This window comes from Cimex lectularius, unplaced genomic scaffold (genome assembly GCF_000648675.2).
Source record: "Cimex lectularius strain Harlan isolate CLEC.00 unplaced genomic scaffold, Clec_2.1 scaffold111, whole genome shotgun sequence".
Taxonomy (NCBI): Eukaryota; Metazoa; Arthropoda; class Insecta; order Hemiptera; family Cimicidae; genus Cimex; species Cimex lectularius.
This window is the reverse complement of record NW_019392681.1, coordinates 390,001-405,368: the sequence shown is the minus strand read 5'-3', so window position 1 is coordinate 405,368 and position 15,368 is coordinate 390,001. Positions and strand designations below refer to the sequence as shown.

Here is a 15,368-nt window from a genome sequence, read left to right as displayed (position 1 = left end):
CGGAGATTAGACCAATGCAAGGGTGCAATGATTGTCTATCTATATATACATTACCATCTAACCAGATGATAGCGTAATTTTGTCTTCTATATTGAATCTAGTCCTAGCAGCTTTTAACATCCAACAACACCTTGACAAGACCAAAAAGTGCACAGTACACCTACATTGAATACATGGAAAGAATAGACTGAGCGTCTACCAACAACAAGGAGCCTTCTACTCAAATAAGATAGATTAGATAACAGTGTGACGTGAAATCCTCTCACAATATATAAGAGACAATAACTTAACAGAAAATTTGGATAACTACGAAGTCTATGTAGTGGAACTGCAGGGTACTGCCAAGTCACCCAGTGCATCCAATCCTTCCCATCACAACTCCCCAAGAAAATTATCAAAGCTCCTTATTACAACGACCTTAACCGTCCTTTTATCAAGAACTGATCCTTTCCCGCTTCAGTTGCCCAAATCCAACATTAACGTTTCGATATTATATACCGCTTACACTGGTAACTTGCCTATAATACCAGCACCTTTATTACTACCTGAGCGAGCGATACCGCAATCTTCTAACAAACAAACTGCAAAATCCATCTTCAGTAACATCGAATAAACTGAAAAAAAAACCACGGAGTCAGACCACTTTAGATAAGGATTGGAACCTTATGAACCCCAAGTCTTTCAATGTCGATCGCAATCCTTCCAATCAATAGTCTTAAATAAATTGTTAAAACTCCTTACTATGCAACTAAAATCACTGTTCCACAACTACCTTGATTATGATGACAAAAACTGGGAAACGGGGGTTTTGCATTCCCCAAGCGCTGCAGCTTTTTGGCTTTCCACTTTTCCTAGTTGCTTAGTTTCGATGTTCTCTCTTTTCTCTGGATCTTCTTGATGTCCAAGTCTATGTGTCCATTGAGCGATTGCTTCCTATTCGAAGATAATATGGGTGGCAGTTTCTTCCTTCTCATTGTATAACCTACAAATGGGGGTCGTCGTTGTGTATACATGTTTTCTCAAATGCCAGTGATTGTTATTGTGCCCTATCACTTCCCTGAGCTTTTACCCTCTCTAGCTGTGGTCTTTGCCAGGTTTGGAGATGGTTCTTTAACCATAAGTTTACTGTGTCTGGCACTGCTGGATTTTTTTTTAGGGTTTCTTATAGACGGTTTTGCATACTCTTTGTGACTGACCTGAGTTGTTGTTTCCTCACGGTTTGGAGGTTACTGGACGTTACGAATAATCTGGATCTCAGATGGTCAATTGGATGATTTCTATGGTTCAAGCATTGATAGCACGTATTTCAGCTTGAAAATAAATTGACCTTTCATTATAAATAGACAGCAGAGGCATGGAATCCTATCATATAACATAAAAGACAGTAACCTTACAGAAGACGTCTAGAACTACTTCAACCACTTTAGATACGGTGCGGAACCGTGGGGTTATGCCAAGTCACTCAATATCCAGAACATACTAAATTTTCATCACAGTCCTCATGAAAATTATGAAACCTCCTTACTTCGTTACTCACCTCACTATCCACAACGACTTACCTGTGTACCAATATTTTTATACACCATAACATTACAGCTAAAGCCTCATCTACACTTCTACATACCGAAAATCCTCCACTTTCTTTTAAACTTGTATTAGATTGGAGTCCTCCTTGCTCTTAATCCACCATATTGAGTGGCCGCGTTGGCTGGTACGTCGTATGTAAGTGTTACTGTTCATACTATATGTTTTCAGACTGCACTCCTGGCCATATGGTATATTGATATAGAGAAAACTAAAAAACATTTATAATTCGTATTAATATTTATTGAAGTGCATTAATATGATTGACGTGAAGGTCGAGACGATCGGTGAGGTTTACATGGCGGTTGCCGGAGCGCCCGAAGAGAGCTCGGATCACGCCGACGAGGTGGGAAAACTGTGTTTGAAGATCATCGAGAAAAGCGGTGAAGTCGATGTCCCACTGCCCGTCTCAGTTAGAATCGGTATAAATAAAAGAAAAGTCTATTAGCCATCCAGGTGAGATTTCACAATTTGTTTACAGGTCTGCACACTGGTCCGGTCGTAGGAGGAGTGGTCGGCACAAAATTGCCACGATACTGTTTATTCGGCGACACCGTCAACACGGCTGCGCGCATGCAAACAAACAGCGAGGTATCCCAATTGCAACCGTTCATACAACAACTAAATAATGAAAAATAATCTATCCAATTCGAAATTTCAGCCCGGAAAGATACACATTTCAACAACAACCAAAGACTGCCTGGACAATGAAAAATTCATAATAAAATCCCGAGGTGAAATAATAGTAAAGGTATCTGTAAAACGAATTATTATAACTATAATTAATTAAGTATGATTGTACTCGGTGTTTCATTTGTTTTTCTGAGGCTTGGTGCAGTTAATTAAAAACTAGGGGATTATCAATTAAACTGTTGGCAAAGGATCAACATATGAAAAGCACACTTTTGTCTTATTCACTTCATAATTACTAAGTTAAACTACACAATTACAAATATTTATCAAACTATGGTAAAATACCCTGCATAAAAGCAATCATTTAAAGATTTATTACTTCTGTAAGTATTATATATCATAATAGCTAAGAATAGCAAGCAAAACATTACAGAATATAACCGAAATCATGCCCAAAGCTTTTTTTAAAAATAGGACGCCTTATTTTCTTTTTTAATTGATGATAATAATTAACAAAGCTATGTCAATTTAAAATTTTACGCATGGAGCGTCACGACCCTTCTCTTTTCAAAACCCAAGTGATAAAATGATTTTCAACATTTTCTTCATTAATTACTAAATTTAATTAGGAGGTATTATTTTTACGGGGATCCGCAGAGATGATATCAATCCAGGGGATTGGGTTGTTTTGGAAGCTAAAATTCCAACCCGTGACCCTTGGGAAGTAGTTTTTTTAAAAAAAGTGATACTAAACCCGTAAAACAGGAACGTATTGAAGGTTTAGCCGGTTAACTTTAACAACTCGCCTATTTTGTTTTTGAAAATAATTAAACATTTTATTATGTGGTTAATTTTATTTCTGTATATAGCAATAAAACGAAAAAACACAAAAAAAACTATTTATATATTTTCATCTTTCATTGTTAAAAATATTCAAATTATTTTGGTGGATTGATTTGGTACATACTACCGCAAGTCTTTTTTTATGTAAGTTATGTTACTCTGGTGAAACGGCAAGATAATCAATTATTGGCCTATTGAATTGCTTCCTATTTACTTAAAAGTTTTTGAAAAATTATGAAAATTAGGGTTATGGACTTTTTTGAAACTAATTCTTTCATCAGTAAGTCCCAATATTGTTTTAGAGCACACACTTTAGTAAAAACACAGAGAAAGCAATTATGGACTTTGTAAAATATTCCCTTGATTGTTTTGAAAATGGCAAATATTCGATTTCAAGTGTTTTGCATATAAGCAAAGCCAAAAAAAAGTGTTTTAAACCTTAGTAAAGCTTTTGACTGTATCCCATAAACTTCTTTTACAAAAACTCACATGGTTTCTCAAATATCTCTATCGGTTTAGTTAAATCATTTTTATGTAATAGATTAGAAGCTTTCCTATTTAATGACGTGTTATTAAGCTTCAAGCTCAATACTAAAGGAGTACTGCATGGATCTGTCACCGACCCAATATGGTTTTTCATCATCACGTATGATTTTTATTTTAATTACCATAATATCCATGCTATCGGCTATGCTTATGATAATTCAGCTTCTCTAGGGAGTAATGACCTAAAAATGCCTTAGAACTTAACATGTTGTTACGTGATTTTAAAATTTGCTTTGATGAAAATGGACTGCCTAAATGACAAAAACATTGGCACTCGGTCTTAAAAATTTGTCAGGGGTCCGCGGTAGCCGAGTAGTTAAGGCATCAGACCCTCGCTGGTATATCGCGCGGTTTTGGGTTCGATTCCCACCGCCGCTTCTAGACTTTTTTCCTGACGCCTAAGGGGACCGGTGGTCGCAATGATAATTGACACGAGACTCACCAGAACACCTGCACAGCGGGGTTCAATTCACCCACATGTTGCGAGCACCCAAAAATGGAGCCAGGAAGGATGAGATAGAGCTAGTTCTTACTTAAATTTGCTTTACTAACATGGAGTCATTCTCCATCAAGTAAAGACTTCTTTTCGTATCAAAGGAAAGCGATACGAATTTTGGCAGGTTTAGGTTTTAGAGAAGACTGTAGACATTCTTTTATTGCTCTTGTAATTATAAACTTACTTTGTCAATATACACTGGATTGTTTATAGCACATGTATGACCATGTTAACGCCGCTTCTAAAATCAAGGACAATCATGTGTATAAAACTCCATTTATGATGAGCTGAGTGGTGATAACCTAAAGCTACCTAGGTTAAGATTAAACGCGGCTCGTTAAAGCTTTAACTGTTGAATGTACAAATTTTATAATAAGAATGGCAAAAAGGAGGGAAAATTCAAAAGGTGCGGTTGAGATAGGAAGTTAATGTCCGAGCGGATCGAGGTCACGATAGCTCAAGTGGTAGAGCATCGGCGTATCTAGCCGAAGATCGTGGGTTCGAATCCCGCTCGTGCCATAATTTTTTTATCTCGACTAAAAGCCTTAATTAACTGTAATTTATAATAAGATTTCGTCCAATGTAAAATGTCTACTTAAAAATAAGTTTAAATCTGTCATTTATTAGTGTCTATTGGCTCAAACCTTTCATTCTCATGACGAATTCTTAGAGAAGGACATAGAATAAAACTGTAGTTACTGTCAAAGTGGTATTTAATTATTTATTCCATATATTTTTACTATTGTTTATTTCCTATTTATTGTAATCTAGTCATTTTTATGTGAATCTAATTTATTCTAGTTAGTGATTTTGACCTATCTAAGGGGTGGTGTTTTCAGTTTTTATAGATATTCATATGTTAATAATTAAATAATAAGTAATTCATTATGTTAGGTGGTCTGTTGACGAAATAACTTCTTACAATTAATTAATCTTTTTATGTAAGGTTTAGGTTGAAATTAAAATGTTAGTGCCACGAGCGGGATTCGAACCCACGATCGGGTAAATATGCCGCTGCTCTAGAGTTATGGTGTCTCGATCCCCTCTGACACCAACTCTCCATCTCAACCAACAACCTTTCGAATTGTCCCTCTTTTTACCATTTTCAATTATATCAACCGAGACCTTACATAAAAGGAATAATTAATTGAAACAAGTGGTAGACTTGAGCTATTGTGACTTCGATCCACTCGGACACCAACTCCCCATGTCAATCATCTCGAAAGGTTGTAGGTTGAGATGGGGAGTTGGTTTCCAAGTGGATCGAAGTCACGATAGCTCAAGTAGTAGAGCAGCGGCGTATATAGTCTAAAGTCGTGGGTTCGAATCCCGCTCGAGGCATCAACTTTTTCATTCTACCCAAAACATTATATAAAAAAATTAATAATAAGTAATATTGACTAAGCTAAATTAGCTATATTTTTTTAAACGAGGGTTCGCAACAGCAGAGATCATATAAACCGTCAGGGTACCGGGGTTTTTGAAAAAAGCTCATTCGTAAGTATGGCAGATTTGAATGCAGGGCCGCTGGATTCGAACCCGGGACCTTTGTCTTACAGCGATGAGCACCGTGTCAATGCCTAAACCGTTGCGGCCACCGTCGCCCCGTCCTAGACTTATTGTAAGAACTAAAAGCGGATTGCCATTATGGTATTATTTGAAATAAATTCTGTAATTTAATCTCTATGTATGTACCTAGTGTTAAGTTTTTGTTTTAATGTCATTCACATTTTTTTGCCTTGAGTGATTAATAACTTTTCCATACCGTGTTCTTCGTCTGGAAATAAAGTGTAATTTGATTTGAAGGTGTCATGAAGCTATTAAACTTAAACTCCAACACTTTTTTTTCATTTTCTTACAAATTTATAACAGCGGGAGTAATATCTTTCTTTTCACTATTACGTCAACGGGAAGTCTTTTGACAAAATGAAAATAGCCCATTTTAAAAACGTTCAAATAATAAAACTCCAATTTATTCTTTAATTTTATCGTACATCTTCAATTTTTATCAAACATTTATTTAATTGTAATACAAATAAACTGTGATATTTTTAAACCTTTGTTCTATTTGATAGTTTAATTTTTCTACAAGAAATGAATACAGTTTGTACGAGTATACTCGTCTGGATTAATAACGAAAAACCTTCAAGAAAAATACTAAATTAACCAATTAATTTACTCCTATTTGCGAAAGTACTAAAAGAGGAGACAAATTGATTTTTTTCTTCAATAAACCAATTTGCTTTTGTTAACTTTAATACTCATCTCCATTCTTTTTTTATTAGGCGAAGGAATAACGTAAAGAAACTGATATCGATAAAGTATTTTACCCTTTTATGCCATGAAATTTAAAATATTTTACTCTCTTTGTATCAGGTTTTGAATTTTTTTTGTTATGAAAGATACTAACTTTTGTCATTAACCTAATTAAATTTTAAATTGCGTAATTCAAATATAGTTTTGAATGTCGTATTTTTATTTTATATTTTTTCCCAAAATTTTCCTAAATAAGGTGTAATTTTACTTAGTACTGTTTAAAATGCTCCGCTTCTTAATATGTGATACGGAAACAACGAACCGCAAAAAAATATAGTAAAAAAAAATTAAATAAAGAGTTATTTTGCCAGGAAGTAGGTTTAACTTAACCAGGAAGTAAGGCCTGGGGTTTGTCTCCTTATCAACTAAGCAGGTGTGTCAACCTCTCACATTTAATAATTTCGTCAGACCGATTAACCGGATAATTAACCAAAGCTGAGTAAATAGTACACAATATTTACATACTCAAAAAGACGCATTTATTAATTTAATTAATTTTAAATATTTTATTTAAGGAAACTAACATATAAAATAACGATAACATCATTTTCTACGAGTAACACTATAACAAATGAGAACAAACTTACAGATAAATGAACCTTATCTTAAAAGTCAGTGTCAAGGGTGGGATTCGAACCCACGACCTTCGGCTAAATACGCAGCTGCTCTTGAGTTATGGTGACTTCGATCCTCTCGACACCAACTCTAAAAGCTCTCCATCTCAACCTACAACCGTTCGAATTTTCCCTCTTTTTGCCATTTTCAATTATCTCAACTAAGACCTTACATAAAAGGAATAATTAATTGAAACAAGTAACTTGCTCAATTGACCACTAAAACATAAATGGATTAATATTTAAAAAGTAAAAGAAGTATCATTTCACTAACAGCTACCCGTGGCCAATTCATAAGTCGCTGAGAATCCAATCCTGATTTCGCTACATTTGAAAATGTCAAAAAGAAGGAAAATTTGAAAGTTTGTAGGTCGGGTTGAGAAGTTGGGTCCGAGTGGATCGAAGTCACGATAACAGCTCAAGTGGCAGACCAGCGGCGTAGTAAGCCGAAGGTCGTGGGTTCGAATCCCGCTCATGACACTGACTTTTTATCTCAACCAAGACCTTACATAAAAGGAATAATCAATTGACCACTAAAACATAAATGACTTATCTTAAAATATAAATAGACTTTTATTACAAACTAAGCTTTCCTGAGAACTATTGTCCATCTACGCTTCCGACGGTGTTGAAAATCCCTGGTTCCAGGGAATTTGGTAAACCTTCTCCAAAGTTTGGTGGGCTCACTGTCGCCTTAGGTAGGCCGTCCACTGGAGCCGTTTTCGGCCGAACTTGCACGGCCATTGCTCGGCCGAATAGGGCCGGATGATCCAAAAGCGAAGAAACGAATGAGCACACGTCCATTAGAACCAATTCGTTCGGTCGTGTTGGGCCGTGTACGGCCGAAGCACTTTCCGATCCAAATAAAGTTAGATTTAGCAATTAAAGTCTATTCGGCCGAATGGTTACTTCGACTTCAACTGTCAACCACGTGACATCAAACGCTCACCATTGTTTAACGCCGTTCTTTGCTTTTTGCTTTCCTTTTCGTTTCGTTTTCATTTCGATGGATTGCGAAAAATTGATAAGTGCGGTTGAGGAGCAGGCATGCGTGATCCACCCTCTCATCGGAGAGATGCCCAGCGTAAGCTGTGGTCAAGGATAGCTTTCGAAATGGAACTTCCTATATTTTTGTTTATTTCTTTCATTCCATTTGTATGTAAACTAAGAATTTTCGAGCAGAACAAATTTTCTACATCCATTTGGGCTGTGTCGTGAACTGACGAAAATCGGCTACAGTGGACGGCGGCGTTCGGTTACAATGGACGAGCAGCCTTAGTCGATGAAGGAATTGATTATTTTCTAAACAACCGGCCAGGCCGTAGAGATTTCGACGCACACCACGCACCTTGTCTCTGCTTGTCCTCTGTACCGAGTGGCACATCTATACTAATCCTAAGCCTATCCTAGGGCGTATTAATTGGAGATTGACACACCGCCAACTTTATTCAGGAGGCAAATTAAATAATACATACATATTTTGTTACAAACGTAACAATATCCTTACATACATCCCCCATGTACTATTCCGAATTTTGTGTACGTAGCATCCTTAGATCCGTTCACTATTCAATTACATTGCAAACATTCTTATCAATCCTGGTACAGTAATACTTACATATCAAGACGATACCGCCATACTTTCAACAAATCCAGCCCTAATGGCCTTAAGAAACTATAACCTTCTATTTGAAAAAAAAAGATCAGAATCAGCAAATAGCTTTCATCGTTTGCTGTGTCACTTCTTCTCCAATCTACAAGAACTCGGATGGACAACCATGTCCATCCAACAACCATATTTGGGACGCTAATACATAAAATGACTTGGAACCCCAAAACTGGAATAAAATAGAACTGAACTGACGATAAGAACTATTCAAAAATTTTTTGGCAATACAAAATAAATGCCTTATTTAAACATCTACGGCCAATTTGGAGAGTACGGAATTAAACTTTGGGGTTGAACCAAGCGTTCCAACCTCTAAAAATTCCAGTCACTCTAGTCTCTAAACTCCTTCAAAGCAATTTCCAAGCTCTTTACTTCGTATCCAATCATACCATCTACACAGATCCATTTGTCTTCGAAACCGAGAGAAGGAGATACAGACGACTCCATAAAACACTGGACCCACACCCCAATCCGGATGTATAACACCTACTCTTTCAATCCCGGACCCTTCCCGACAATCTTCCAAGATGCCTGAAGCTGCTATGACATCAAAATTTCGTCCCTAGTGAGGAAAGTGAATAGTTTTGTGACAGAGTATAACTAATAGGTTACTTTTTAATCTTGTAAACTAAAATTCAACAAACCTGAAAAAACCTTGTTGTTCCATATGCGCTTTGATATTTTTCAAATCAATTTAATAAACCAATTCCTGTTAAATCGTCAGGTCTGAAGATTGCGTTATTCTAATTTTTTTAAAAATCACCGTTGTTTTTCAGAAATGACTAAATACTCTAAAATTTTATAATCAATTTTCAAATTTGGCATAAATCTCTGTTATTATATTAGATTTGGTGCCGAACTTGCGATGAAGCTTTTTTCCTGATCTTACAGCTTTAAAACCATTTTATATATACACATTTATATTTGCCAATTTTTTTACAGGGAAAAGGAGTGATGGAGACTCACTGGCTGTTGGGGCTTGCAAAACAGGATTAATATGTTGTACAAACATACCAGTAGTTGTAACAGTATTTATTTAGCTTAAAACTCCACTATAGAAAAATAAATAAATTATTGGATTTTATGAAGAACGTGTTGGTTCATTTATCACAGCAATATCTTGAAATGTTTAGGCGATTTTAAAACTGAAGAAGCTGAAAATATTTCAGATTTGCAAACGAGCACAGGCGATGAGGTTGACCTGATGATAGTCTATTTTTGTTTCCGGCTTTGTGAAGTGCACTGACACGCGTCGGCCGTGAACTTGAGGATCCAAGGTAGATATCTGTTGACCCTGCAGTAAACCCCTGGATGTTTTGGTTTTGCACAGCCCTCACCCCAGGACACGACACCTGAAAAAAACGATAATTTAAATTTGACTTAAGTAATGTTCAAAATTATGGTCCTTCTTGTTAGAATGGCTGATTTACGGGAAAAACGTAATACTAGCCCGAAGATAAGGCGACAAAAGGAAGGTTATAAAAATTCATTTAGATCATAGTGTAAGGACTAAAAACCTAAAATTGAACTAATAATTATAGTTAGAAAATGAGGAACTCTATACTAAAGGATTAATATTTATTACAAATTTGACAGAACAAAGAGCAACTTAGCTACATCAAACCTCTAAAGTTGATCAAATCCAGCAAAGTTAACCAACACAACCAACATAACCACGCTTATTTCCATACTAATGTGTACTGACTTAGTCTCGCCCAACCAGTAAATTCGACCAACATAGCCACGCCCATCTGACAAAATAGACCAGTTTAGCCTTTTTCAATCAGTAAAATTAACGAAGTTAGCCACGCCCAACCTGCAACGTTGACCAACTTAGCCACCAGAAAAGTTGACCTACATAGACACGACTAGATAGTAAAGTTGACAAAATTAGCCCCTTGAATGTGGCTAGATTACTTTGAACTGACAAAGTAATTTTAACGATATTAAAATTCTTCTCATCTATCTATTTTTTCGGTGGATTAATTGGAATTGGTCACATTGTATAAAAATTTGGGCCAAACTTTCTACTGAAAAAGCGGGCCATCATTAAAAAAGTACAATAATCAAAAGATAGATTGAGATGGGAAGTTGGTGTTGACACTGACTTTTTTTATCTCAACCAATACCTTACATGACGATTAATTAATTGAAAGAGGTTATTTGGTCAATCGAACCACGAACTCTAATGGATTTAATGATCAAAACATTAAAAAAATGTGGCGTCATTTTATTTAATTTGATGGGTAGGAAATAAATTGACTTTTCCACAATTGGCATTTATTTCGAGATACGCGTTTCGGTCTGACGTAGAATATCTTCAGTGACTTTAAAAAAAAAGTAGTCTGACGTTTGTTACATAGTTGTAAGTTTAAAAGTGGATATCTAGAGAACTATGGACGTGGCGAGAGATTCTGTCAAGAATGGGGTGTTTAGAATGGAACCTTTCTTTTTGAACTTACAACGACGTAACAAACCGCCAAATTACTTTTATTTAAAAAAAAGTCACTGATGATCGGCTATATTAAACGGAAACGCGTCTGTCGAAATAAACGCCTATTGTGGAAAAGACAATTTATTTCCTACTCACCTATTTATTATGTAGTTCCACAAAATTATGATGGACACTATAAAAAAAAGTCATTTTATTTGACGAATTTGCTCCTTTTAGTTAATTTATGACAACAAAAGCACAAATCTTTTTAAACCCAAGACAAATCATATAAAGATACCAGAAATGCGGACCAACTTATCCACGCCTATGGGCGTGGTTTCTTTTCATTTGATTTTATTTGAGCTTGAAATGTCTTGTTTTTATTTTTATTTAAAAAAAATATTAAAACCAAATTCTCAGGAAAGAAGAACACATTGTTGAAGAAGAAGTTATATATTCAGGCTGACGGTTGTTAACCAAAAATATTGTCTTCTTTGTTTTTACATTATTGTAAAGAAACACACTAATTATTACTGATTATTCGGAGATCGTGAGTTGCGGTCTGGTGTGACGTAGGTTTTAGAAAAATTTTTCTTTATCGTGCCAACGTTTCGGTCGTTATTGAGATCATCTTCAGGGCCTGGGATTTATAAACGTTGTTTGAATTTTACAAATACATGTAGGATGTGGAAAGAAAATTATGAATTTATACAATGCTAGAAAATTTTAGATAAATAAATTGAATTTATACAATGTTAGAAAATTTTAGAATAAAAAAAGGAATGAATTTATACAATGCTAGAAAATTTTAGATAAAAAAATGAATTTATACAATGCTAGAAAATTTTAGATAAAAAAATGAATTTATACAATGCTAGAAAATTTTAGATAAAAAAATGTGAATTTATACAATGGTAAACACCACACACACTAATTATTACTATTGTGCTTATTTAAATTACACTGCTTTTAAATTAATTTGTTTTCAGATGTAGCTGAAATGATTTTTCTTTGGTTTTATCTCTATTTTAAACTGAACTTACTTATAAAATATTCACAAATCGTAAAAGTAAATTGACGTATCTACCCCCTCATAGAGTTTTTACAGTTTTCTAAAAATTGGTTGATAACCGAGACGACGAGCAGTTAAGCTCCAGACTAGTCCTGCTCCTCTTTTATTGCCCAGTGTAATAGAGAGGAATTTATAGTCCGCAAAAGAAGCTCAGTTATTTTCTCTCAGCTCCTTACGATTCCAAGTCAAAAGTCGAAACTGACAATGCGGGTCTTTCACAACCTTGGATATGATGCATCTCATTTCAGATTTTATTTCTAGACAGCACAAAAAACCTTTCTAATGAATGAAACGATATCGACCTACTTTTTCTTGGAAATTTCTGAATAGAAAACTCTATTGAATATCTTTAACCAATTTAAGGTATTAAAGAGAAATTTAAAAAAATATAATAGTTGGCGTAGCTTCTTAATTCTGAACAAAATTTTTCAGTTAAAAAGAAGTGAACGTTGAAAATATTTTTAATTTTCGTCCCGACAACGACAGAATTATTTGCCCGGTGCAATTCATCAAAAATAGTCTCCTTCTAATTCGTCAAGTTTTTACATTGCTCCTAAAGAGTTTTATTATTACGAATGTACTGCCAGGCGGAGAGGTGTAATAAACTCGAGACTGCCGACCGGCGAACCTTTCCCGGCTGCCGACTCCACTCGTCTGGGTGTAATCAAAGGGGACTCTGTGGAAACTTGCGCAGCTTTTAAATTAAAGTGGAGCTGGAATTAACAAACGTATGGGCGCGGTAAAAGAGTCGGAGCACTAATGTAAAGGAAGGAGAGTGGTTTACGAGGACAGGCAATCAGGCAGAGTAGGGGCCTATAAGTAGACCCAGGGGCAACTCGCTTATCGAGACAGACCTAGGGATTTGCAAAACGGCCTAACTTATTTTGTTTTCAGTACTAAATGCACTTTGGTGGACTCATTTTTTTCTTATGTCAATTGGTTAATCACATTAAGCTACTTTTTTTTTGCATAAAATCAGCCCGAAATGTTTTTTCTATATGAAAAAAGGAATTGGTATTTAATAAGGAAATTGGTATTTAATAAAAAGTTGACTACCTCCGAAAATAAAAACAATATTCTGTAAGTTTTTGCATGGGTATTATATTGTTTTATGGAGTTGCAGGTTTTATGGGTGTGGCTAAGTTGGTTAATATTATATTGTGGGCGTGGTTTAGTATTGGTTTGTGGCGTGGACTCCTTCATTTAAAAAAAAGTTGTGATCATCCCGCATTTAAAATAGCTTTTTGTTTAATAAACGCTATTTTAAAATGAGATTTCCCATTCTTCTATGAACAAAATTTGTGAAGGAGTATTATATTATTTTTAGGATTACAGTGGACTATATTGGTTGATGTTAGTTCGTGGGCGTAGTCAATGTTCAATTACCAAATGGTCTCGTTTATTCAAAATAATCATCATCCCAGAATAAAAATACTTATTATTGATTACTGTTTCATATAAACTCATACATATGTATATACACTCGTATATATACACCATAATTGAATTACCGACCAGCCTCGAGAATCACTGGGTTGATATTTAGGTTTTGTCCGTCTAGCCACCGAGGTTGGACTCCGGGAGCTATTAACAGCTACATCAATTCAGCACCCAACCGATGCAGTTCCTAGATCCAAACCCATTCACACTCTCATTCATTCTTAAATACATTCTTTCCTAATTACACACCATTCACTCAATTAGCGTGGTGGAGTACTCAATTCCTCAATCACCCTTAAACCTATATTTAAACTAATTGGGGGTCGAAGGGGTACTCAATATTTAGCCATAGCCCCTCTCTATTCACGCTAATAAATACATTCACCTTTAATACATGTTGGGGACTCCAAACTACTATTATTATTCACCATAAAACAACCTTGTTTCCTCGAAGAATCGGTAAGGTCACTGCCCAGTGACTTGCGTGCTCTATCACAATTCTCAAATCAGGAAGCATTCATACGCATACATGGGGTCAAGGATTTGCACCCTTTCTCTCCATGCCGGATATGCATACGGGCTTTTGTCTAAAAAAAGTGTACGTGTGTCAACCTGGCATGGTTATTAACTAACTTATCAATTAATTAACCTATTCTTAATCGTGTGAGGTTGACTCTTCTTTTACTCCAGGTCATCCGAGGGCATCCACACTGGTCTTGATACGCGATCTCTGCCGATCAACAATGTAACTTTCTTCTAATAATGCTTTTTATTGTATTTTTAGCATTCACCGGGTCAGCATAACTTTGAAGTTAATGTATTAAAATTCTAATGGTAACAGTAGATTCTACGTAAAAAGTTATCTCTGAAGTCATATTTAGTTTTCAATGAAATAAGCAGCGTAGAAACAAAAACCATGTCTTTTTCAAAAACTTACCCGATATTATTTTTAACTATTTAATCATAAATATTTATTAATAATATATAATAATAATTATACGCCGTGATAAGACTATAAAATTTAAACCTGTTTAAATGAACTAAAATATTGTGATATACGTCCTGTTTGTTGTTAACTTGTTGATACATTGATTTTTATATAAAAGGTTTACTTAAATCCAATATTATATCTTTGAATTTAATTAATTTATTGCTTTGTAACAATATAAATGTTTAATACACTCCATTACAGGACAAAATTCTGTTTCTCATCAGTCATCCCTCTTCGTTATTACTAAACGAGAAGTTGCGATCTCCAATATCGTTTGCACTACGTTCTGCATCTCTAATTATCTCTACTCTTCGAGATTGTCACCCCGTAAAGTTAACTTTGGCTAGTTACTGAAGTAGACAGCTCGTTTAGAAACCTAACTATTAACGGAACTTCCCATTTAATAAGCAACCCCTTGTTCGAACGTTTCAGTTCGTGGATGCAGCACATGATTAATTAAAAAACAGCCATCATAATGTGTTTGATGGTTAAAAAAAAGTTAAATAAAAAGAACTCACCCACAACCATGTGGTTGTCGTTATCCACGACATGCAACGGTCCTCCGCTATCACCCTAAAAAAACAACTAATTAAACTATTTAATTACTTAATAATAAAGTCAAATTTAAGATGTTTTTGTATCAATCTCTAATAATAGATTTATTATATGTAATTTATAACTAAAAATTAGTGTATCAGTTTTAAATTTATACAAAAAAACAACTCATTGC

General features: G+C 35.1%; 2 protein-coding genes across 7 annotated transcripts in view; one reads left to right on the top strand and one right to left on the bottom strand.

The window, feature by feature from the left end:
* LOC106668620 (soluble guanylate cyclase 89Da-like) overlaps positions 1–9,792 on the top strand; it is a 48,437-nt gene extending 38,645 nt beyond the window's left edge. For all 6 annotated transcript variants that reach the window (XM_014397536.2, XM_024225647.1, XM_024225648.1 and 3 more), the window contains 4 exons: positions 1,859–2,006; positions 2,066–2,175; positions 2,246–2,335; positions 9,644–9,792. In XM_014397536.2, the coding sequence (XP_014253022.1) occupies positions 1,859–2,006; positions 2,066–2,175; positions 2,246–2,335; positions 9,644–9,697 (402 nt within the window). In that variant the 3' untranslated portion in view covers positions 9,698–9,792. The remainder of the gene's footprint in view (positions 1–1,858; positions 2,007–2,065; positions 2,176–2,245; positions 2,336–9,643) is intronic.
* The window catches only part of LOC106668622 (trypsin-7-like), a 43,819-nt gene continuing 38,169 nt past the window's right edge, over positions 9,719–15,368 (bottom strand). The window contains exons 8-9 of the mRNA XM_014397547.1: positions 15,157–15,211; positions 9,719–10,053 (exon numbers count right to left, since the gene is read on the bottom strand). Of these exons, the coding sequence (XP_014253033.1) occupies positions 9,914–10,053; positions 15,157–15,211 (195 nt within the window). The 3' untranslated portion in view covers positions 9,719–9,913. The remainder of the gene's footprint in view (positions 10,054–15,156; positions 15,212–15,368) is intronic.